The sequence below is a fragment of the Rhea americana genome, unplaced genomic scaffold (assembly GCF_003343005.1).
Source record: "Rhea americana isolate MKP2758 unplaced genomic scaffold, rheAme1 scaffold_1, whole genome shotgun sequence".
NCBI classification, from domain to species: Eukaryota; Metazoa; Chordata; class Aves; order Rheiformes; family Rheidae; genus Rhea; species Rhea americana.
The window spans coordinates 6,151,433-6,177,877 of NW_028185038.1; the positions used below are offsets into that span (position 1 = coordinate 6,151,433).

The window sequence follows — 26,445 nt, forward strand, 5'->3', positions numbered from 1 at the left end:
GTCTATATGTCTTAAAAATAGTTTTATGTTTTCCCCTGTGCTTTATAGCAGTTTATTTACCTTAAAATTTCATTACAGGAGAAGAGCTATTACCTGACCAGCTTCTATRTTTAGGTGCACTGTTTAACAGCTTTGCTCTTATAAATCTCACTGCTTTAAGTTCACTGCTGTGAACATCAATAAAAGTTCTCCTGTGACTGTTCTTTATAAGCACTGTACATTACACCAAAAGCCCAGGAGAAGGTTCCAAATACCAGTTGAGATTTTTTAAAAAAATAAAAAGTCACAAGTACAATGAGAAAGTTTGAACATCACCTCTGCAGATCATCACTTGTAACAGTCACATGCCATGCCTTACAGACTTCTAAGCATTTAATTTAGCTGCTAGAACACCTGACCAATTCAACAGTTTTACATAAATTTGGTGCCAATATGCTCGTTTTCATGACATTCCCTTCACTGTTAGTGACCTCAGAGAGATAAAGAACTTTGAAATGGCTCCTCTCTGTCCTCAAATCAATGTAAATCATCCGATTCACCAGAAAAAAAAAGTTAAACCTTTCTCCAACAGTGAAAAAAAAAAGATAGTTACCAAGGTAACCATTTTCTTTTGTTGCGTATTTTTATCTTTAATAGCTGCTTTGCAAAATTAAATTAATAATTAATTTCACAGATCTTTTGCACTAATTCTTTCCTACTGACATCTTAAGACAGGCACACCCTAAAACTGACTACCTAGTGTAGTGCTAGCTTTAGCATACCATTCACATATTATCAGTACTTCAGTTCAAAACACATCTTATTCAAATTCTAGATTTTTGATCAGCTGTTTTAACACAGAAGCATAGCCAACACTTAATATTTTTGGCTGAAATTTTATTTGTTAGAGGAGGAGGAGGAGGACTATTTAATGCTATGTTTAAAATATTAAACTCGCGAGTAACATATGCAGCTAACTAAAAGCCACTCCAGGATGGCTTGGGAGATCCTGAAGGTATGACATGAGACTTTTTACATTAGAGAGCCACAAAGAAATTCAGAGGAAAAAATAAATAATTAAAACTGGCAAGGGAACCAAAGTATTTTGAATCTCATCAGACATGAGGAGAAAACTGAGACTAATATAAAAAATAACAGCTTATCCATCATTATGATTTTTAATAAACTACAATCCTTTTCAGTAACATGCTATAGTTTTACAAAGGAGAATATTTGTGTTTAAAAGCTTTTCCTTCTAATCACTTTTTGTTAATACCTGATTATTTGAAATGGACAGCCTGAGGGGAGAGAGCTTCCTCTGCTTATTATCGGGGATTTTCATTTTGGTGGCTGCTCCTTCACAGTCTAATGTGATGTTCTGATTTTGAGTCTCCTTTTCTCTTGAAACATCCTTCTCTTTCTTTCCCTTTTTTCTCCTGGTCTCATATCCAGTATTGATGTTTTCTGTAGGTTCAGAACGTCTGAGAACAGGACATTCAGGATTTTCTTTGAGGCAAGCGCAATCCACTTTGTATTTACTAGAAATAATTAAATGCAAGAAGGCAAATTCTGATTAGGTTGCACAGCAATGAGATTTTTTTCACCACTAAACCACGTAAACTGATGCAAACCAATCATTAAAAGCAGTTAACTCAAGTTTTCACCAACATATACATTGTTACACTTCAAAATTCTCAGCTACTAGTTGATAGAAATTGTTGCTGTCTGCAACTTGGAATTCCTTTACGTTCAAGGTTAGTATTTGCTTAACAGCCTACAACATTAAAAACCTTAGAATATATTCTGGTTGGAAATATAACCACCACAATAATTATCTCCTTTCCCGTTTGTTTTTGCCTTAAAAAAACAGGCATATCACTTATATACAAGGATGCTATACCTGTTGAAATAGAGCACTGTAGTTAAGTGTCTGATAGTGTATTCCCCAATAAGTTAAGGTATGTGTCTGACCATTTATATACAAGCTAAGCAAGTCAATCAACAGCTCTATTTGCATTTATCAGGCCAACAATTAAAGAGTAAGATGCTGCATCCAAACACATAACATTCACTGATACAATCTGATGCATCAAATTCAACCCTGTATGATTTCTCTGACAGTATCTATTCTGTAGCATGCCAGAAAGTTCTTGCTTTATGCAAAGACAGAAGACAAAATTCACAAAATAAGCATACTGGAAAGAACCCAGAGACAATTTTGTGCAATTTTCTTTCAACTTACATAGGCTGTCAGGTGCAGACACTTAACACAACTACTGAATACTTGGATAAATAACAAAACCAAAAATCTACCAACAGGGCAATTTCTCAGGCTGCCTTCATGTAAGGGATGTAAGAGTTTGTCTACAACAGGTAACACTAGAAGATTATCTTGAGATAGTGAGAACCCAAGTTGATTACAACAGGCAACACTATGGACATGCCACCTCAGGTCCAGAAGCAGTAAAGCCAAATCTGCATAGCACTGCACCAAGCTGACTTATCAGCCGAGCACAGAAAAGCATTTTACCTTGATGCAGCACGATGTGAAACTGCTTCTGGACCTGAGCAAGTGCACACACAGAAGTGCRCACACAGTCTCCTCAGTGCTTCGGTTTCCAAGGTTAGCATTAGCTTAGATGTTCCTGCACATTATACCTATACCCTAGAACATTTCCTACTTATCAAGAAAAATCATTACTAGATTATATCACTCAAAGGCCTTATTTTGCCATCAGATTTTAAAGAGGTGTTTCAGTAACAGTTCATGTGTACAAGAGTGTAACTTAACCTACTATTTCCCTTTACTGTTGTTTCAAACCAATGCTTACAGGCAATACTGCAGTTTATTAGAACTTTCCCCAATTCACAAGAGTAGTAGTAGTTGCATCCACAAGAACATGTAACAGGTTATAAAGTCTAAGACACTAGGCATTCAGTTAATTACACATTAAAACAAAAACACAATTCACAATTAAACACTACAGAAATCATCTTCCTAAAGCTATACTATAGAGGCACTCTGAAACAAATAGAATGCTATCAGTTCTAAATATTTTTTACTATGCTCCCTGCATTGTGAGTCACCTAGGTACCGAAAAATTTTCATAGTACATCTTTATTCACATCGATAGATTTTTATCTTTTTCAAATCATTTATAAATAAGGGCAATATTGCTGAAACTGGCAACAGATATTCAGTAATAAGAATACATAAAAAACCTCTGCCTTTATATACACTGCTCATTGTAAAAATGCATTCAAGGACCACTGTGTCATTAAAGCATGCAAGAAAGTAAACGATTTAAGACAAAGCCACACTGAATATATCACAGCACAACTTAATAAGCATGCTGAAACACTTACCAATTTCCATAATCAAAATCAAATGCAATAGTAATCTCTGCTCCCTTTGGAATGTTATGGATAGAGTAAATATAAAGGTGAATTGTTCCATCTTCAATTACATGCCTCACCTACATCCAAGGAAACATTTCAGTGTTATACTGCATTTATATATATATATTTTTTATCATTATTCTTTTTAAAGAGATACTCGTACAAAAATTGTAGGAAGTACTCAAATTAACAGTTGGGAAACAATACGCTTACCTCCGCATTTGGTGTACACGAGCGCCTGATGAATCGAGCTTCATTTCCAAATGTCCTTGCATCAACACACATTTCTAGCCCATGAAATTTGGAATAAAACAAGACAAAAGGGTATGGCCTGAAAAAAGACAAAATAAAACCACAGTTTCATCTTTTTAAAATGTTAAATATGGCATATTTTTCACATCATTAACTTTATGCCATGATGGTGGCATGATATAGTGAATTTGCGGGTTAATTTAAGAATGACCTGTGGGTATTAAAGGCTTCTTCCTTCTAACTGGTTTATTCTCAGCACATCTGAAATTTAAACTATAACCCTGAATATTATTCTGCACAGGACCAGGACGCAAACAGTAACATGACAAACAAGAAACACAGAAGATAGTGTTCGTAATTCTTCATTGAGGTGGATTTTCTTATGTTAAGTCCTAAAATGGAAGTGAGGCAGAAATTTAGGTACCTCATGGTCATCCAAAAAAAAGTCTGCCTAACCAGCTTATGCAGCTGCAGTATCACTAGTACCTAACTTTTCTGAAGAAAGGTAACATTTAAGCACTTTTGTCAAGATGTTAAGTTCTGCTACTACAGTTGCATGGGAACCCTTCCATTTTTGCTGAGCAAAATCTCTATGCTCTCATTCTCCAGCAGGCCTCTTGGAATTTCCGCAGCAGTGTGCCCTTGCACTTCAGGGTCCTTGGAGTGCTGTGCTCCTACTACCCATAATTCTTAGACAGACAGCACTGAGAGCAATACACAGAAAGAAGGCTGCAGCCTGGCTTTGCCCAGTAACTTATCAACTAGAGCAGCTGGTAGCAAAAGGGCCCAAGCTGACCCATGTATCATTCTTGGTCTGAAGGAGTTAAAATCAACTTCTCAGAGGAGAGAAAGTATTCACCATTAGCTTATGAATTATTTTTGGATGGCAGAACCTGTAAAACACTGTTTGAAGGTGTATAATAATACAACTTAACATGCAAGAATGCTGTAGTAGAGCATGGTAGAGCAAAAAGAGCACGAGGAAATTAATTCTGGAGTAAAACTGTAAGACTACCCAGAAGAGAAGGGGTAGAACAGGTAGAACAATCCCTATTATTTTTTAACTGAAGAACAGCAGAATCTAGAGACATTACTGGTAAATAAAATCCACTGGTATCTGAAGTGGGAGTCCAGCAAAACAGTATTTTAAAAGTTATCATATTAAAACGTATTTGGAATAACAAACCTTTTAAAGAAATATCCATTAGCTTCAAATTGTTCTCTCAGCATGAACTTTCCTCTGTATTCAATAATAAGTGCATCAGGAGGCAAGTCTTTGGCAGCTTTTAAAATTTTCTTGTTTTTTTGCACATAACTCTACAAAGAGAAAAATCAATCTATGAAACATCCTTTTTTCACTAACTTTTTCATTATTAACACCAGATTATAGTCCTGCCACCACTAAAGCAACACTATATGAACTTAAAAACTAGTGAGTTCACACTTCTAATAACTGTCACCTCCAATAGGAAAAAAAGTGATCTACACATAGGCAAAGGGCTCTATAAACAGGAATATTCCTTTAAGGAGGATGCCCCATATAACATGATGGTCTTGGATGAAAAGAAGTGGAGATGCTTCTATTAATCTGCTACTGTAACTCGTCCTTGAGATTTCTGTTACAAAATGCTGAAATCTAGTATTTAGCTCTACTTTTAAACTCACAAATAAGTGATGCCAAGAATATAGAGATCCTGCAGTTTCTTCATAAACTACAAGTTAGAGGATCGCAAGAGTAAACACAAACACCAATAACAAAATGCCACCTCCTCATTGCTAAACTGTCTAAAAATGTCTGTATAATGATGAGCTCTGGTTAAAGAAACAGTAAGGAGCATTATACAGTGAGTGAAACATCCTGAATGCTTACTTTTTTGTTCCTATATAGTCACTTACCTTTCCAGTGCAACATGTAGACTGCTTGAGTATTACCTAGTGTCATCTTAAGTTTTTAACTAGAATGTTTTGACTACTACCAGTTATAGTTCCTTTCACAAATCCATGGATTTATGGAAGCATAGAGAAACCCAGTATAAGTTTTGATAGAGTAAGAAATGCTAGTATGTCATCCTCATAAGAAACACTCAGAGAATCACATACTCAATGGTATGCAACTCCACACAATAATTCAATGAAGTTCATTTAATGAATTCATCAACCGCCATTTCCCAGCTCAAGCTTTAATATACACATATATATTTACAAAAGAATTTTTAAAAATTACTGACTAGCAATGACAACTGTATTAGTCTGCCACTGCCAACAGTTTAAAGCCTTGTCCAGGCTAAGCAACTAAGTGTCACTACAAATAGTATCTTAACTCTCACCAAAAAGACAATACAAGAAAAAAAAAAAGAACTGTCTAAGATAGTACTGTAAAATCCATAGCTAAATTTGTTTTTCACAATGAGTAACAGTATAGCTGTTTAAACAGGAAATAAAATCTTGTAAAACTATCCAGTATTGTGGCACAGAAAATAAACTAGTCCTATGAGATCAAGTGTTATTGTTAACTCCAGTTTTTAAAATGGGCACAGATGTAATCACTGAAGTTAATCCTTCCTCAGTGAAAAAGAATTCTTCACCTGATGGATGTGATGATGCAGGCAAAAGACTACACCTCTAGACTTCAAAAGCAGTAGCCAGGCTGTAATGACTTAAACCATTTATAGTTTAAAAGACGACCACAAAAATGACCTAATTGCTATTTAAGAACTCAAGTCTTCCACACCTAAGATCATACCTTCAAGTCATTGCTATCTGAAATAACTAACATCAAACCGTTCCATGATCTTGCTTCCAAGTCTTGAACAGAGCAGCTACCACCACAAATATCCTTCACGAACTGATAAATGAAATTCTTGCTTAAATACCAGAAGATCTAGAATAGACTTGCCACATTTTAAGGAAAAAAAAAGTGGAAAATTACATACTGACAGTCATAATAGTGAGGAAAAAAAATCCAGTTCTGATGCTCCTACCTACTCTCACTGCTCCCGATATTCCTCTCAAAGCACAGAAATACTAGCAGGGAAGCTTACTGTATCATGGCCTCCACAAAACCATTCTAAGGATAATTCAATTTTCGGGCTCAGTGTAGCACCTTTGCTATTCTTATGAGAATGATGTGCCAATGTAGATATAATCACAAGTGACACAGGACATACACCAATTATGAATTTAAAAAAAAGCTGTAGCAACTCTGATGCTTGTATTTGTGAGACAAGACAGAACAAAGATGTAAGGATAGGAAAGAGAATTTCTTTAAGGCATCTAAATGGCTATCTTCTTCATGACATAAACACATTATGCAAGCACACATCACAGCATAGCTTCCTACCTCTACTGGAGGTTTGAAAATCAGATTGCTGGTGTTGACTTCTTTTTTGTCGTTTCCATTGCCTAATCTCAGAGCTATTTTTTGTGCCTCCCTCTGAACACCTTCGCTGTATTGGTTATTATTTGCTTCTTCATAACGATCCATCCATGCCTTAATTTTAGTTTCCCATCCGAAGTTCGAACTGTCAGTAGGATCAATCTCTGGAGCCGAGCCCTGTAAGTTACAGTAAATGACTAGAAATTAAAACGGAAGAAAAAAAATACTTTTTTTCAAAAACAAAAGGTTAGAAGTTAGAACAAGTAAGTTAGAAGCTCAGCAAGTCTACAAATCAACCCAAGTACAATAGCTATTGATTTAAGCTTGTCTAAATAAATTCATTGTTGTCCTTTTTCCACCTACTACAATTAGTAAGTCATTTTAAAATTCTGCATCACTTCATTCAGTTGGTTTCAGTAACATTCTATTTGTCCTCTAATAAATCTTGTAATTTCATACCTATTGCCCAATATATTCTCTTCCCTCAACAGAGAGGTATCAGAATATGAAGTGTCTATGGCAGTAACACCACCAAGAAGTTTTGTTCCCCTTTAGAAAATTATGATTGTATAATGCCTTGTGAAGAGGCACAGTGAATAAATTCTGTGAAGCCCAAACATGGACATTCCTGCTCCTGACATTCCATTCAAAGGGTTTTAAATGCGTAAGTTTTTCATTGTGTTTTCCTGACATTTACATACATTTCTCTCAACAGAGCTGGGTATGTATGCTCTGCCATGGCTGTCAAAGACTTCACAGGAGGGCACAAAGCACATAAAGTGCAAGTTTCTTACGGATACACCCCCAAAACAGATTTTTAGTTGAATGGGGAAGACTACTGACATTGTTTCCTTGCTCAATCACACTGCACCACAACCCCAAGAGTGCCCAAGCTGGAAGTTAGTTCTACTCTACTCAACTTTTATGAGCAGGTTCAAAGTCCAGCCTCCATCCTATTATACACACATCTGATAATTTTTCCCTATTGGCTTATAAGGTTATGTTGTACCTCTCTGCTTCACATCTCACTAAACTTCCAGAATCCTACCAGTACCTTTTTAAGGTGCAGAAGTTGTGACTCCAATGTTATAGGCTTTGCATAAACCCTACTTCTCCCCCTGCCTATTCCTTACTGAACAACTTTCTTTTGCAATGATTCTACAGGCTCTTTCACAGTTAAGGAAAGCACCATTGTACCTCCAAGACTTCACAAGCAGCAGCCAGGCTGCAGCCAACCAACGCTCCTTAATGGTGGCAACAGTCTTAGGCTAGCAGCTGCCAGCCAGTGCTCTATTTCCTACCCACTTGCAGAGACACTACAGAATACTAATAAAATAGCAAGTAGTTTAGTAATTCAGTTTATCTACCACTGATCAAGTGTTCTTTTGTGCACTGAAATAATACTACACATAAACAGTATGAAAAAGTGAAGTGTTTGCAAAGAAAGCCATGAAAAAGCAATAGAAACATACAAACAGCATATTCAAGTGCACAGAATAGATTTTTCTTCTCCAGTTCTCCAATTCTGTCTTCACTATTTGTCAGTCACAAGTGAATCACCTTATATATTTGAAATGTAAGTTGTGTCCCACTTGTTTATACACCTAGATATCCCAGAACAGAACTTAAGTTTTCAAAAGTAACATAGTCACTTCAGTCTTGTCCTGTTTAAAGTTAAAAAGGCTGAGCTAAGCAGCAAAAATGAGGTCACAGAATCACAGAATAGCTGAAGTTGGAACAGACCTCTGGAGATTGTCTAGTTCAACCCCCCCGAGCAGGGTCACCTAGAGCATGTTGCACCAGATTCAGGCAGATTTTTAGTATCTCCAGAGAAGGAGACTCCACAACCTCTTCGGGCAACCTGTTCTGGTGCTCTGTCACTCACAGGAAATAAGTTTTCCCTTATATTCAGGTGGAACCTCCTGTGTTTGTTTGTGCCCTTTGCCTCTTGTCCTGGTCCTGCACTCAACTTTTTTCTCTTGCACAGCACAAGCATGCCCTAATTACTCCACTGGCTCTTAAAGAAAAAAAACTACATCATCTCAGAATAGACATCTTTGAAATTCAAGTCTTCTCAGAATAAAAATCTACACTACGCTATTTTGCAGGATTTCTAAAGGACTACGCAGGGCATAAAAGATGTAGCGGTCATATCTTATTTTAAGATTACTATGATATGTATGTGGTACATGAATTCTTAAAGACTAATTTAAATGAAATATTATATAACATATGAAGAGTACTTTAGAGAACTGATACGATTAGATCTAAGTTATACCTCTACCAAAAACTCAAATCAGAAAAAGAGGAAGCAACTGAAGCTATGCCTTAAGTAAGCTACAATTAAGGTCCGAAACAAAATAAAAAAACCAGCAACCAAAAAAACCACGTTTACCTTTACTCTTGAAGATTTCCTGGATCCTTCTCGAAATGCCTGAAATAAGAATACTGTGAATTTATTTTCTTAAGAGGAAAAGCAAAATGCCAACTATTAAGGAATTAACGATTTTTATGTGGATTGCTCTCAATAAAACATTCTAGAAGATGAGGGAAGAAATAAGCTACATTAAACCATTGAGAAGGCAGAGGATCATCTACCGCAAAATAGCGATATTAAAAAAAAAAAAAAAAAAAAACAGCATTCCAACTTAGGCAGAACCCAGGTTTCAGAGCTAGTGGCCCAGGTACCGCTCCCTTTCTCCCAGGTTTTAACAGTTTTCAGTATTCAAAGCCAGAGCAGAATCACAGAATGGTAAGGTTGGAAGGGACCTCTGGAGATCACCTAGTCCAACCCTCAACATAGCCCATACGAGGACTGAACCCGCGACCTTGGCATCAGCAGCACCACGCTCTAACCAACTGAGCTACACCTGCCCCCAAAAGTCAATAGTTACTTACAGAACACCAGAAACTTATCAGGTACATCTGTAAACAGTCCATGTCTTTCACTATCCTACTCACATGCCTGTATGGATTTTGGGGTGTGTGGCTGGAGTCAAAGAACACTGGCTGTCACAGATAATCTGTGAAGCTCACTTTTGGAAAAAGTTTGCTGTTCTAAGGTTTTTTTAAATCATCTCAATTAAGTTAGATTGGAAAATAAAAACAGAAGAGCACAAAGTAGAAGCAAATTTATATTCAGGACTGTTCCTTCAAAAGTAAATTCCATTACTGTTTTGGAAATCTTGAATAAAATATTTTGGTTACTGTAATTTTGACTTCCAGTTTGAAAGGACAAAACTCTCATCCAGTTCATCAATTCTCATCATATTTGTAGAAAGGAACTCAATGTACTTTTACTTCTTTACCTGAAGGTCACTATTTAGGTCTGTAATTAAGTAGTATTATTTCAATATCCTGTTTATCGAAGTAGTTCAGCAGTTTACTTTCTGACAGCACTTTCCACACAATTTCAACTCAAATAAATAGGCAGACTCACATCATGACAACCAACTGAACATCTCAATCACCATTACTAAAACCACAACTGAAAACTTTCAGACACAGAACTCCTCTCTGGGTACCCAAAGCCTGTTTTGCTTCATCTCCAACTCTATCAATTGGTCCAGAAGAAGTGATTCCTCATTACAAGTTCTGCTTCAAGAACTAGACTTCTGTGGCTATCACACTTGCACATCTTAATTTGAATTAATGGCAGTGGAGAGAGAGAAAAGAAAGCAGTGACAATATAATTCACTGCAGTAGAGTACTACACTGATCTAAACCCAGGTAGCAAAATATTAACAACAAGAAACCCTATTTTTTAAATGAGTGTCTCTTGATAAGTTATATCAAATAGCTATAATTTATCCTATAACACAGTTATAAAACAAAGAATTACACTTACTTTTTTACATTTTGCTATGTTCTGCTCTTTCTCCCCACTTTTTTTCCTTTTCTTATCATTGACTTTTGTAACTCTCGTAGCAGTTAAAGTAATTGTAGTTGGTGTATGTTGAAAAGCAGTATATAGTTCCACAGGAACCTCATCACCACTTTCTGTTGCACTGGTATCCCCATCTTTAAAAGAAAAAAGATTTAATATCAGATACTGTTTAAAGAACATACCGCCAAATACTCCAGGTACTTATATGCAAAAATCACCATCAGTTTTAACAGCATGAAAACGAATTACCAGTGAGAAGCTGCTTTAACAACAGGTGTTTGTAAAGCCAGGTAAGGAAAAGACACCAGATAGGCTACCATACAACTGCATTTGTTGAATGGAATTTATTATAAGCAAAATTAGAACCATAACAAAAAATGGTTAAAAATACAAAAGCTCATTCACCTACATACAGCTTTTACTTTTGATATAGCTTTGTGATTTTCCTCAGATGAGGATATTATATTTTCAGTCATGAATAAATCCTAACCAACTGTTTTAGTTCCAATTTCAGTGATGAGTGCCTTTTTCAGGTGAGGTATATCAGTTAGCTGTAAGACTTCTCTTCTCAAAATCCCCTAACAATAAAATCCTGCTACTTTCAAGGAAGAGAAAAAGTCAGTCTTTTTACTTCTTAGAACAAGATCGTACACAAACCACCAGCTGCTTTTCACTTGTGCAGTGCACCTCCATTCCTCAAAGTCAGAGCTTGAAATTTGATGCAAGTCAGCATTTATGTCAGATAAATGCATTTCCTGACCTGAAGCAAGACCTACCCCAGTTCTGTCAAGATCAAAGGCTGTCAAGTGTGTATAGGACTGGAAAAAATGGTACAAAATAAATAGTAAACTACTGTTCAAACACACTTAGTACGGACTTCTGAGATTTAAGAAGTTTCTCCAAATATTCTGCCTTCAGTAAATATGCTTCACGCTAAACAAGACTTTCTAAAACTGCAGTGCAGCAGGCTTGGCAGGTACTTAGTAAGAGAGCAGAGAAAACATTCCTTCTGAGCTCAGAAGAATGTTGCCTTATCAGCCGTAAGGCTTAATCAGGCTTAACCATTGAGCAGTCCTGTTGTGGAAACCTTCTTCACTAAATAAAAGACATCAGCTACTAGTTTCTCTGGATTTTTTCCTATGTTAATTCCTATTGATGCAGTTCAAGACAGCATGATGAACGACATTAAGCAAATGAGGAAGTATGAAGATGATAATGTCTCTGTCTTAACCACGAGACAAGTTCAGAAAAGCRAACTCCACTGTGAAAGCGTAAGAAATATGAAGTATGCAGTAAAGAAATCACTAACTGTATGTTCCTTTACAGGACTGGCCTTGACTTTCAGAACTGAGTTCTCAGGCTTGTAAAACAAATCAAAGAAAACTGGGCCTGCATAAATGACAATATGCGTATATACTATTAACATAAAAAAGGATCGTTATTGAGTCTTGCGTATCTTGAACTAGTGACAAGTTAATTGAGTTCATTTTAACTTCAATTTCTCTGCAGTTCTGTCTCATCATTCTGAAGCGGAAACAGCGTATGATCTTCACTAACAGACTTTCACTAACAGACATTTTGCAAAGAGTTACCATTAGCCGAGAAGCACTTAAGAATTAGCACTACAGAACACTAAGAAACTGCTATTTCTGTTTATTTATAAATGTTTGAATAGCAACAAAGTAAAGTCCAAGACTACACACTGAATTTAAAAAAAAAAAAAAAGAAAAAGATTCAATGACTACTCATTTGGCCAGCACCATTCACTGTGTACAGGAAGTATGGTGTGTGTATAGAAGGGAGACCAGGCAGAGGAAGGGGGAGAAACGGTTATATGATCATGTGTTACTTTTTCATTCTTAAACAAAAAGGAATAAACTCATATCACAAATGCAACCTTAACTTTGTGTCTTATTTTATAAACTCGCTGATGTTTTAAATAGTTTGTTCAGCACATAATTACAGTGCACCTACAATATGTGCATACAGAGTTATTAATATATTGGCTAATTAATTTTTCTGAGCTTGTTTGTACCTATTGGGACTATTCTCTGAATTAGCATCAAAACAAGAAGTCACACGGAAAGAAGCAATACCTACACAAAGAAGAATTTCAGTGAATAGCAAAACATTCAACAAGTAAGAAATGAAAACCCAAGGCACTCCTGACAACACTGTGTTGAATTTTATATATTAGTGCCTACAGAATTATTAGGTTGCAGGGGACAAAAACTAACAGCAACCAACCAACCCCCCCCCCCACACACACACACACACCACACAAAGCTACATACACATACACACCCCTTCCCCAGGGAAGCAGCAATTCAGTATTGTTGTCTATGCTATAACCTAGCCTACTCCAAAGTATTACCTCAACCTTATTTCTAATTACATGAGATTGTTTCGAGACACTCCTTCCAAACCTACATAACCTGCTTTCACTTTGAAGAGCCTTAAKAAAGCACACTAAGGGAAGATTTTAAATCATGGAAGGCAAGATATCCAGTCTCCAAATTTCACAAAGAGCTATTATGGGCCTAGGCTCGTTTCTCTTTAAGTAGTGAATGGTATCATCAGCACCATTTCAGGATCTGATAATTTAAAGCAAGGCAGTTGAACATGTAATACATCTACATACAGTATCTTTAACAAAAAAATACCTCTCCCTCCAACCTCAATCATTTAGCACAAGTATCCTTCCAGAACCAGATCCTGGATACAACTCACATGTGGCTTCATGAACATGCTCCAGTGAGCCATAATAAGCAACTCAATGCATGGTTTATACTGGAAATAAAAACAGAACAAACACCACTATACAAATGCAGGCCCAAGAATAGGTACAAACACTCCCCTCTAAAAGACCCAGGGAAGGAAAAAAAAAAAAAAAAAAAGTGTGTGTGAGAGAGAGAGAGAAAGAAAGAAAAGAAGCTACTACTCTCAAGACGTGGAGCTCCTGAAGATGATGTCAGGAAATAAGGCTCCATGGTTACACAGGCAAGTTTAGAACTCTCGCCCCCTTCTACAACACATGGAATTTCCACCTAAACACTCCTCTCCTAAGGCTAGCCAATTAAGTTATCTACTACTTCCTCTCCAATGTTAAGTTCTAGAGGCAACACAGCTAAAAGTGGGGACACTTCAGAGATTTTTAGAATAAAAGCCATTTTACTGTAAGGTGTTCTTGAAATTAAAAGTCCTATTATTTATAAATCTAATTAAAAATAGCCCTAATTATATGCTACTTCATCAAATAAGGATTAAATCATGCAACCTTGCCACCTGAAGAGGATGGATCCTTGTACATTCATTGCTCTATAAATTAGAAGCAATATTCTGCTGCTGCTGCTGAATGTTTCTTTACAAAAACTTTAAATATTTAATAGACACTTTAAAAATCATGTCTTTTCATAAATAATTTCAAGCAGGAAGAACAAAAAGCACAACATTTTTACTAGTGTCTGACATTAGATATCTCATACTCTGAATTACTTTACATGATTGAATCACGTAATATCAATCAACACATACAAAGTGCATTTGGCCAAGCAAACGAATTAGTGGAATAAAAATTCAAAAGACAGCAAGCATACTTTGATACTTTGGTTTCAAATGAGATGATAAATCAGAGTAATTAATATTGCACTTCAGCTAAGTAAGATTAGAGCTTATCTGCCTTAATTTAGAATTAAAAAGTACTGTTTTAACTGTTTTAATACTGAAGATTTATCATTTGTTATTTTTTTCCACCAACTGGACAGAATAGATTTAAAAGACTGATCATCATGATCACACAACACATTTTGATAACTGCTGGACAGAATTTATGACAGACAGACTGAGTTCTGAAATTCTGTATATGGCAGAAGAATTTCATAAAACACAAATTAAAGAGACTGAAATATGTACTTGTACTTAACTCTCATCTGCAGTCACAAAAGGCAAAAGATACAATTTTATGATTTGTTTCTTGGAGTATTATCTGACTTAGTAAACTTTGTGGATGTCGAAAACACTCAAATTCCCCCTCAGAATTTGCTACATTGCTATACAGTTCGTTTAATTATGCTCATTTAATTATTACTTAATAAAACTCATTTAATTATATCATCAGACTGGAATATCATGAGCTATGGAATTGCATTAAGATATAGTATTAGGATGCAAATACTCTATACGATGAAGGAAGAATTGACAGAGTTATAAAACCATTTTTTAATGAAATAAGAGAATGGACTTAGTATCCCTCTCTTATTGTCACAGAAAAAGAAACCTCAAGATTTCCAATCTGCCTCCAGCAGCTTACTCAAGATATTCCTGTTTTTATAAAAACTACCCTTTTCTCATTTGATTTTTCAAGTTGTTTGCAGCAGCAATTCCCTTCTTCCTGTATAATCACATTGGGCTTCACAGAACAGTTACCTAAAACATCATAAATGAATCCATAAATGGAAGCTATATTGTGAAGCACAGACATTCACATTCTGCCTGCTGGAAYACCTACTTTCAGGCAACATTTCTCAGACTTTTTACTGACAGCTAAATTTAATACCCAAAAGACTTGATTTTATTATTTCAGCTTTTCCTCTTTCATGTTCTATAAGCATCTACCACTGCTTACAGAAAATACAGGTAAAGGCCTTTTCCTAGATTCATTTGAAAGGMGCTTTCCTCATTTTTCCAAGGATAGGCTAGGAAACTAAGTTTTAACTGAAGGGGAAGGAGAAAATAAGGACTCAAATCCTACACCTGCTTGGGAAATTCTGCATATAGTATAGCACTCTGCTTATCTGCAGTCCTGAGAGACAAAACACTAAATGGCTTGCTAAAGCAATTACTGAATGCGTTTTTGAACTATAACACGACAGTGCTCGATTGAACTTCATGCTGGAACGGGTAGGTTCATTCCAATCTAGGAAAAGTACAGTGARCAACATGGAAAGCAACTGGTGCAGTCTGTATCTAGTTCTGTCTCAAACTCAGAAGAATTGCCAAGGAGGCAACTATCTCCCTGAAACAGAGCACGCAAATGTTTGATGTAACCGAATTCCTTCCTTGTATTAGAGGCTAACCCTACATGAATGACATGAACAACATGAACTTTTTCCCCTCCTTTGATTTTTTGACAGCTTAAGAATCCAGTGATAAGCACAAAAAAGAAAAAGTAAAATGGGGGAGGGAGGGGAAGTTGTGACTACACTTTTTCTCCTATCCCCCCAAACTTGCAGGATACTAAATTCCTTCCTAGAAGAAGGAAAAAAAAAAAAAAAAAAAAAAAAAGCAGCACTATCTTCCTTTACNCAGCACTATCTTCCTTTACCATACAAAAATGGTACAGTACAAACATAAAACCACTGTGAAGTAACAACAATAGAACTGGTAGCCTTATTAAACAGAACTATTAAGATGTACACAGTTACACTATTACGACATACAGATTTCAAAATTATGTCTGCTCCTTTTCTACAAGGAGGTAAACTGCATAACAAGTGTATTCTAACCCTGCTGGGTGTAATCCAATATAAACAACACATGGTGAATGTTAATAATGTTTAAACAGACTGGATTAATCCACAATAACAAGAGAAAGGGTGGGGAGAGGTAAATGCATCCTTTAACAAAAGGCTTGGAACTGCAACTATTCTGATACAACGCTCTTATTTATGACAAAGTCATATGAAAGGCATTGAATCACTGGGCTGTATACACTGAAGACTACCGTAACTATAAACTGTTTAATATCGTGGAAGCACAAAATACTAAAGACATTCTACACAAACTGCAAATCAATCCTAGTGAGTACTTATAAGACATACAGTGAGGTTTTAACAAGTCTATCAAAAAATATCAGTTCTACTAAATAAGCTTAAGTTTTTAAAGAAAAATCATGAAACAAAGTTCTAGTTTACATTTTAGCAATTTAAATAAGTTAACTGAACTGTGTATACACTCTTAAGTCTACATGCTGGCATACTACTATTTTTATGACCTCTACTAGGGAAAATTTCTTAAGCTCTTTCTTTACCCACCTGACATATTTTCCCTTTTTCTTCGCTGCAACAGCACTGCCCTTTCTTTATCTAAACTCCTGCAATTAAAAAATAAATTTTAGTCCATTATTTACACTTAGGCATTAACACATCCAAATCCTGAAGCAGACCTTTTCATAGTTATCATGTCCAGTTGGTTATTACAGAGTAAACAGTACGTATACAACTAGCTGATAAAAATGTATCTGGTATACTCATTTCACGCCACTAATGCAAAGTACATATAAGCATCCTCAAGAAGTAGTTTTATCCAAATCACTTGAAAATGTAGCAAAATTACAGATACACAGATCAAAGATGGACAGGTGATCCATGGACTACAGATAAGCAAGCATTAGACCAATCCCTTGTAGATTCCTCAAAATAGCTGCCACAAAATAATTAAGTAACAGAAAGATCATAGGATAATAAGGTTCAACAGCTTCTCCAAAGAAAATTAATTTCTTGGTAATTAAAGTGTTCTGAACACATATGTTTTATTTACTATTTAATTAAGAAGTCAGAAACATAAGCTTGTAGTGTCTTAGAGAATAAGTTCACAGGACAGCTTTCATGACAGTCAGGTATAACAAACCAACCAGGCAGGAAGAACAGAATGACTTATCGTATGACTTCAAGTTTCAGAGGAGGTATCAAAATATGTATTTAAGGGTGAAAAACTCTTAGAATGAGCATTGTAGCACATTGAATGAGATCATAAAAAGAAAAAATGCTGAGAAATGCTTGTGGGGCAGCTAACCTGAACACACTGCTGTTTAGGGTTCTCCATGCATGACAACCATGAAAGAAAACATGAAATGGATTGTCTATATACTGCCCAGTCTGAGAGCGCATGCAGGAATCGATGTTATTTGGTAAGTATGTAGTTGTTTATCCGTGCCACCTACTGAAATGAAGCAATGAACAATCTGAAGGGAAAGGAAACGGCAAGATCATTTGCCTCAAAAACGTAGCTCCTTAGATTCCTAGAATTATGCCACATGGTTTGTCTTTTAACCTGTTGGATGTTTCAGCATCTCTTCTTTAAATCTTATTTTGGGGGAGAGGGGAAGTATGCAAAAAGGAATAGGGATTTGCTTCTACTTTTGATATAGCAAAGTCATCCAACTACAGATACTTTCAGAGAACCTGAGCTTAAATCCAAGAACCACCAATTCTGTTTATAAGAAGTACACCTCATCTTCTTTTAATGCAAAACAAACCTACTCTTTCTCTTATTGGGTCACTAAGTTTTTAAAAGAACAAACATCTGTTTAAAGCAGTTCTTATATTCTCAATTTATTCTTATTATTTATAGTTCAAAAACATGAGAACTACTCACCTCGGTTGACAACGTTCACACAGATATATGTCAGGAATATGTTGCCTGTCAATCCCCATGCAGTCAATGTGCTGCCAAACACTTTGGAAAAAAAAACAGTTATTTTAAGTACAATTTTAAAAACTGTGGATGTATAGCTTTTTATTTTTTAAATCATGATCTCGACTTAGAGTGAATGCTCCCTAAAACTGCTTATCAATCACTATCTTCACCACAACTTCTCTAGCTCACTGATTTTGTGTACCACTGATCACTGTAATTCCAGTCTTGTGGCTGTCTCTTGATGCCTGCTTCTTTAGGCTTATTTTCCCTTTTAGAAATTTTCCTCCAACTGGAGGAAAATACATTTTCTGAAAACACAAAAATGGTTAAGTTGCACAAGAGAGTGCAAGAGTGAAAATAACCAGCCTCAGCAAACTAACATACATCACAGCACTGCTTATGCTCTGCACAAGCAGTAAGTATCCTTTACCAAAAAGGATTCCAAAATTCCTTGCTTCCAGGATTCCTTACTTTAAAAGAATATTCCTAAAGTGCTTTTGCATCTGAAGCCTCTAAAGCCACAGGGGTCAAGTCAACTTACAATCAAGTTAACCGGGCCACATACACTTGTTCAGTCAAGCAAGATCTGCTAGATCCTGCTGAGGTGCAGACACTGCATGACTGATAGCATTGTTGTGAAACATAGGAATAGCTTTAACTGCTTTCCACAGCGAAAAAAAGAGGCTGCCTGCTAGATTGAAGAGTAACCTAGGATACTAGCTTATACTCATCTTCACATTGCTATAAAAAAAACTGGGATATGGAAATCATTGCTGTCCTTTCCACTTGCAAAATTTTCCACAGTTTTCCCAATCCCTCATAGAAAACTGCCTCTTTACAGGGACATACACTGCTTAACCTGTGACTGTCTGCACCTCCACTACTAGGACATAAGTACATCTCAAAGTAAGAGAAAACTTTGATCAGAAACAAGGACCATCAAAAATTCAAACCAAGCCTGCAATTAAAGCAGCCAGAAAAATGAAGCTCAAATTTGTTTTAATTAGCTGTTATAATCATTTTAAAAATATACAGCATCTTGGCAAATTTGGCAGCATCACTTTGTTCATTAAACATATTGAATGTGATTATATAGACTAATTAATAATGGATAATTCGAGAAATTGTTTTGTTTTCTCCTGCTAAGTTTCTCAGTTAAGCATCACTAGCCTGAATTTTCCGATGTTCTATATTTAGTAGCACCTACTTGCTTTACTACAATCAAGTAGGAACTTAAGCATTAACATGAAAGCTCAAACATTTAACTTCAGCTTCCCAAATYAGTACTCAGCTAGTAATTTTAAGAAATTTAAGAATTTAATAGACTATTAGGTCTCTTGCAGATTAAAGAGTTCTTATATCAGAAACACCATGGGCACAGAATCTAGTATTTGAGAAGTTTGTCTTTTATGTGCCAGGTTTTGCTACATATTTAACTTCCTGCAAGTTATTTGGTTTACATATACACAGTTTATAAAACAACTGAACCAAGTTGGTACTGCTTGGTACATTCAGATCAAGAATCAATCTCTACATTCTTATTCCATTATAGTAACAAACTACTTGGAAAAAAAAAAAAACAAAACAAACTAAATGACACTTTTTAGAGGAGGAAAGAGAGGTATACTTACAGCAGCAATAAATAAAAGCRTAAAAAACACTGATACAAGTAGTCAAAACTGTAATAAAGTGTACAATACTCTCTGGCCTTAATCAACTATCTATTAGAAAGCCGAACAACCTTACAACACTGTTCTGATGAAGGAAGTTTCTTCTGTCTTAGGAATCAGTAAAATTAGAAAACCATTCAGTTGCACTTACTTTGTCAGTGCAGCTTGAAGTTCTAAGTCATTTTTATCTTTTTGATTCATTTAATATTAATTACCTGCATTTGTCACAACAGATCATATATCCATCATCATGTGTAAAGCCACAAATGCATCTGGTAATATCAGTTCCATAGCTTCCATCCTCTGATGTACTGATGGTAGTGGCACTGGAGGTTTCATCAAAGTTGGGAGTGGTAAATATGCCTACTTCATTCTTGCTGATAAGCACTGACGGAGGAGGAGAAGCTGGAGGTGTTGGAGGAGGCCGAGCACCATAGTTATGGTCCTAGATTTTTATTTGAAAGATAAATTATAGCTCTTAAATGTTCATATATTCAGATGGTTACTTAAGTCAAAATATTAAAAATAAATTATGGGAACTGCATTTTTCTAACCACAGTTTAAACTGTTATTTCTGCATTATTCTTCCTCATTTTTTCTGCCTTGACAATTACATTTGCCGCAAAATTAAATGCATTATTTTCTGTATCTGGTTTTTTATCACCATTTTACTAAATTTATCAAATATCAAATAAAATATAAAATTCTAATCGCAAACCAGTAGTTATTCTAGTGAAGAACAGCAAATTTCACACAATCTATTTTATATACAATACTTAATGTGAAACTTACTGCATAGGGCAAACCAATGTAACTGTGTGAATGAGAGCTGCTGGTGTACAACTGGTGCGGATAACTGTTCGATTTTTCAACTACCACAGGGCTAGCTTCTACAGATTCTGGTCTGAAAAGCAAAAGATAGAAGAAAAACAGATATGGAATTACATATATTTGTCTCACAATGGCTAAGTAATTACCTGCTGTTCCAGTTAAAAAAAAGAACAGAACAATCCAAACAATTGAGTGGAGGAGCTGGATTGTTTTGTTTTCTCCCTCTCATCTCCAAATCTCTTTTCTATCATCTGAAAAGAAGCTCTTGGAGTGGCATAGAACTCTAGCTTTTCTAGAGTTACAAAATGTTCTTCAGAAGAATTAAAACTGTAAATGCTGAATCCTTTCAGATATTCTGCAAATCTAGAAGTACTTCAGAAAAGCAAAGATTATGCAGTTTGTCAGAGTTACTAAAATGCCTGTATCTATATAGGTATAGCAAAAACCTGCAGAAAAGACCTGAGTTTAATTATGAGGGAAAAAAAAAAAAAAAAAAAAACCAACAAGCAATCTCAGAGCTACAAATCTTGGTCCATACAGTCACTTCACTACCTCCAATCCTGTTTGATTCTGCAATGACATCTAGTGGTAGTATCAGGGCAACACCCTTCACCATCTATAGGAACTAGTACCCACAGCAGTGGTATACTGTGACTGTTTCTGCAAACAGCAATCATGAATAAGCAAATTATCTTTAAAAGAACACTTTATTGTTCTGGGGAGTTTAAAATGTATCAAAGAAAGAAGAAAAATTTGCAAGATAAGTTTTACAGTGAAACTTTAACAGACAAACTTTAGTTATATTCATGTGGGCATGCAAGCATACACACTCATGACTTGAGATGTTCATCTGGTCAGTAACTTGCAGCTTTTTCACTGCACTGTATGATCCAATCACATTAGGACAAATTTCAAATGAACCCAGTTACCCAAAGAAGTTTTTTTACACCAAGAGGCATAGCACAATATAAATAACTAACGAATTAAAGTGGCTTCTGCCTCAGATCACGCACTCCTAGCTCTCTTATTTTAGTTTTATTATGTATCAACTCTATTTCATAACACAAGTATCTAAATAACATACTTATTCCTTGAAGTGCTGTTTTAAATAATTTTTAAAGTTGGTCTTTCTGAATCCTAACCTGGAATAGAAATAACTATGCTTTTAGACACAGACCCGCATTAAATATGAATGCTTTTCTGCTGTAAGTGGTATTAGTTTGATTTAAAAGGACATCAAGAAGTTCCTGCTAACATAAAAATATGCTATTGTTTATCATTATTAGCTTAATCAAAAAACATACAGTATTTTCATATCTACTATGAAGGATCCTATTAACATCTGTAGTAGTGCATTTCTCATTATCTTTTTTCTATATGTTGTTCCTGTACAACAAAATTGCTTAAAAAAAACCACTAAGTAAAAATGCTGTTGTGTGAAGACTTCTCTAAAGTGCAAAGAACAAATATCTTTTCGAAAACACTAACGTCTAACAGTCATCAGCTGCATTAAGAAAGAGAGAGAGAGAGCACGCACACGCAACCAAGAGTGCAGATCACATGAAGTACTAGCACCTTAGAAACAGAACTCACATACACTGCCTAAGACAAAAACTGCCTCTGAGGACAACTGCCCTTAGTTATTTCACAGGTCCAGTAAAATCTTCACATATTTGATTATACCAAAGTAAGCTGAACATCCTTGCTTAAAAATAATTTTATTCAGAGTTTCTAACAAACTTCTAARGGGAGCTGAAAATTTCACAGAAACACAGAATAGTTTATGTGAAAAGGAACCTCTGGAGATCACCTGGTTCAACTCCTCTGCTCAAGCAGGGTCAGCTAGAGCAGGTTGCCCAGGACCATGTCACATACTGAGCATCTCTAAGGATGGAGATTTGCTAGCTTCAGCAACACTAAAGACCCCTACCCACAAACAGCCCTCTCCCCCAAAACAAAACACCTCAGACACAAGAGCTGGAAAAACTGTGCCTTTCCAATAGATTTGCCTACATTTATATACTGACTAATACCTTAGTAATCACATTCTGTTAATTTGATTCAGTCAGTTCTGACAATCTAGTCATTCAGTATGACAAGGAACTAGAAATTGATTATCCACCCATCACGGCTCAGACAGAGGGAGAAGAGAACTTCTAATTCCAAAGTCTTTGTCACTGTATTGTTTCTACTGTAGTTCTTCAATGCTTATTGAAGAGAAAGAAACCAGTAGCATGGTTACCCTTATCTACTACACACTTGATGCTCAATTTAGATCCGTTTTTTTCAGTGTACAAACAATACTCAGTTTTCAGAGCAGAAAAGTGTACTGATATAGGAGGCAGGGAATTAACGTACACTCTTTTCCAGCAACGTCACGATTAGTGGAAGATTCTCCTCCATTTTTAGGTAAAAAANAAAAAAAAAAAAAAAAAAAAAAAAAAAAAAAAAAAAAAAACACCACACAATTTAAGTATCAGCTATTTCAATGCAGGAGAATTCAATGATAGACACCAGAACAGAAACACATGCCCTAAAAAGGGAGTTTATACATCATAAACCAACAAAAATTAAAAGAGACTCTACATCCCTTGCAATAGATGAAGCAAGACAATATATTACACTCCTTAAATCTACTTCTACATAGACTAGCAATTTATAAATCATTTAGGATATGTTCACCATGTTATTTGCTAAAATGTCATATATATTGATCCGTCAAGTGTTAAGGTTAGCAAATTCAAAGTTGTGCTAAATACTGCAAAGTAACAGCACCATAGAAGCACTGCAAAAAATACTTTCTCATATCATGGGTTGCAGTGATTTAAGAATATTTTTGCAACCTGAAAACAGGAATACAGAAATTTGTATATGAATTCATATTCTCATACAAGTAACAGCAGCAAGATGCTTACATTTTAAAAGCCTCTCAAAAAAAAAATTTCACTCTCCAGACAAAACAACTCATGTTCTGGGTCACTTCCTGATGTTCAAGTTTACAGGAAGAGTGCACACTGAAGTGTTCTGCATATTGCCAGCAGATGGCAATAGTGAAAGAAACAAAGTAAGGAAAACACATGAACTCAGTCAAGTTCACAAAAATCTCAGTTCCTACCAGTTTTTATTTCACCTATGTTAAAGGAATCTGCTATAAATCATTCTAAGTAATATAGTTAAAAACTCTCCTTAAGAAGTCTTCTTCTAGTTCCTTTTATATACGTTGCTGTGTTTCTGAATGACTAATGATTATAAAAGAAACAGAACCGTGTTTTGACTAACATGTAAAATATAACCAGTCTTTAGAAGTTGGGGCCATCAACTAGCTCTACATAACAGTAGATACTTAAAAGGAAAAGAAACTTTCACTAAAATTAAGATTTTCAAGAGCTGATGAGCACCGATGTTTTAGGCTGTGAAAGTTCAATTATTCTTTTTACAAGTAATTACTTACAACGTTTTTACACAATGTTATAGCCGTAACCTACAGATGCAGCACTTCGTAAAAGCATTTGTCAAAATTCCAAATGAAACCTCTTGTGTCTGTGTCTCAGATTTCTTTGGTTTTTTTTTTTTAATTAGAGAAAATATTTCTGCAATATATCATTCTGATAGGTATAGGAAAGTAGGTTTTGTCCATTTCTTTTTAAGATAACAACAGAAAACAAGTTATTTTGTATATATGATCATACTGCTCTGGCTATCAGGCTGCAATTTGTCTGTATAATATTGCATGTATAGTGAGTTTCATTGAAATATACACAGGATAATTTTTCTGTTTTCTGTTTAAACAAGTACAGCACAATGAAGATGAACTGTTGGAAAGCTTACTTCGGTACAAGAAACTGAAGAGATTATTTCACTGTATTTGTAAGAAAATTCCAACCTTAAAAAAATTATTATCCACATAGCTATTTGCTACAATAATTATTAAATATACATGAAGCTGTATGTAACAAGGTAAAATATTCATCTTTTTAATGGGCTTATACTTCAATTTAAAGTATAAGGCAAAAATATGCTTAGTGGTAAGAGTTTTTCAGGGCTCCTCCTCCTACAGGTTTGCCATTCCCCCCCTTCTGTGTTTGCACATGCTTTAGCAACCCATAAAGCAATACCAGACCTGCCAGTCATACTCCTGAAATTCCAATTCCTCTCACTTGGGGGGATGGGGTGAGGAAATGTTATCAAATAATCTATATTCACTACCAACAATCTATATCCACTCTCCAAAAGAAAAAAAAGTTCTTTTTAAAAAAAGAATTATTTGAACAGAGGTAATAGCAGACAAAAGTTTTCCAAGGAATTCTTAATAAGCTTTAATTTTCTTCTCTTCTTTTAAAGATAGCGCTTCTTGTGTAACCTCTGATCTGTCAGCATGCTAAAGACTACTTTTAATTATGAATTTTGGAATTGAAAGCAATGTTTAAAAAACCTTGTTAAAATTTTTTTAAAACTGTATGAGCAGGTAGGCTAAGGACACAGTTTTGTCAAACTTCCTTATGCAATGACATAGTTTTTGAATCAGACTAAGCCAATCATGAAACTACACCTTGTTCAGCATAAATATAGTGGAAAACACTAATGAATAAGTGTTAATAGACAACAATTAAAGCCAAGCAATCCCTAACTGGGCCTCTATGCCACAGTATCAAGCAAGTAACACTGTGAACTGTATCTTGTTTATACTGACAACTGTGTTTATTTATTCAAATTTCAGCATGGGTTGCTGTGTCTGCAAGAAATGTTGGCAACCTGGGGAATTATGATCTTCTCTAAACATAAGAGATCTCCACAGAAAACTATAATAGAAAGAGTTGCAAATAGTTCTCAAATTTCTTCAAGAATTTTCTACACTAAGGAAATCAGTGTTCAATATGAAGGATCAACAAAGCAACTTGAGGCATTAAAGTGCTGAGGTTCCATGATGAGAATTCTTGATTTTCTAAAGTAGCTCAAAATCACCTTGAAGAATAAAGTAACTTCACATACAACTGAAAACACAGGAGAAACATTCATTTAGAAAGCTGTTTAATATTTTTTCTTGCCACATAGTCCGTAAAGAATATATTTCAAATTTGACAAGAGAGACATACTTAGAAGAAGCAATAGTGCTAAATTAGCACAGACTTTCAAGCAAGCACACTAGTATTAAAGACTGCATAGAAGCTGTAAGTTCATATTGGTTATTCCATGCACCCATTATTTACTCTTAATCAAGGGCCACTTTGTGAAGTTTATTTTGTTGTAAGAGACTCTCAAGCATCAAAAACAGCATGTAAAACAAATCAAATCCAYTGTTTCAATAACCAAAACAGGCATACCTGTCCTTGTAGCAACCAAACATAGGGAAAGCCTTTACCATTACCAGAGGAAGACTGTGTAGGCAGAAAAGGGGAAAGAGAAGCAACATATCTGAAGTGGTTAAAAAAAAAAAAAAAATCTCCAAAACAAATTTAATATAAACAAAGAATCTAATCGTTTTTCCAAGTGAACTGCAGATTTTCTACGAGCATGTAAAGTACACATATTTCACTGCATCTTACATTCACTGCATCTTACAGAAACTCAATCTTTAATACTAAATATCTTGTGACACCTGTCTTTGCCCGCCTCCCCAAAAAGCCACGTGTCAGATC

The 26,445-nt window shown here is 35.4% G+C and overlaps 1 protein-coding gene across 7 annotated transcripts in view; it reads right to left on the minus strand.

Moving 5' to 3' along the window:
• Nucleotides 1-26,445, minus strand: part of KMT2E (lysine methyltransferase 2E (inactive)) — a 68,532-nt gene that overhangs the window by 22,023 nt on the left and 20,064 nt on the right. For 6 of the 7 annotated variants that reach the window (XM_085298202.1, XM_085298238.1, XM_085298192.1 and 3 more), the window contains 11 exons: nucleotides 20,771-20,882; nucleotides 20,194-20,423; nucleotides 18,267-18,347; nucleotides 16,925-16,983; nucleotides 10,854-11,026; nucleotides 9,402-9,440; nucleotides 6,971-7,183; nucleotides 4,817-4,947; nucleotides 3,592-3,709; nucleotides 3,346-3,455; nucleotides 1,256-1,517 (listed from right to left, as the gene is read on the minus strand). In XM_085298202.1, the coding sequence (XP_085154328.1) occupies nucleotides 1,256-1,517; nucleotides 3,346-3,455; nucleotides 3,592-3,709; nucleotides 4,817-4,947; nucleotides 6,971-7,183; nucleotides 9,402-9,440; nucleotides 10,854-11,026; nucleotides 16,925-16,983; nucleotides 18,267-18,347; nucleotides 20,194-20,423; nucleotides 20,771-20,882 (1,528 nt within the window). The remainder of the gene's footprint in view (nucleotides 1-1,255; nucleotides 1,518-3,345; nucleotides 3,456-3,591; nucleotides 3,710-4,816; nucleotides 4,948-6,970; nucleotides 7,184-9,401; nucleotides 9,441-10,853; nucleotides 11,027-16,924; nucleotides 16,984-18,266; nucleotides 18,348-20,193; nucleotides 20,424-20,770; nucleotides 20,883-26,445) is intronic. The other variant, XM_085298230.1, reaches the window with a different exon arrangement.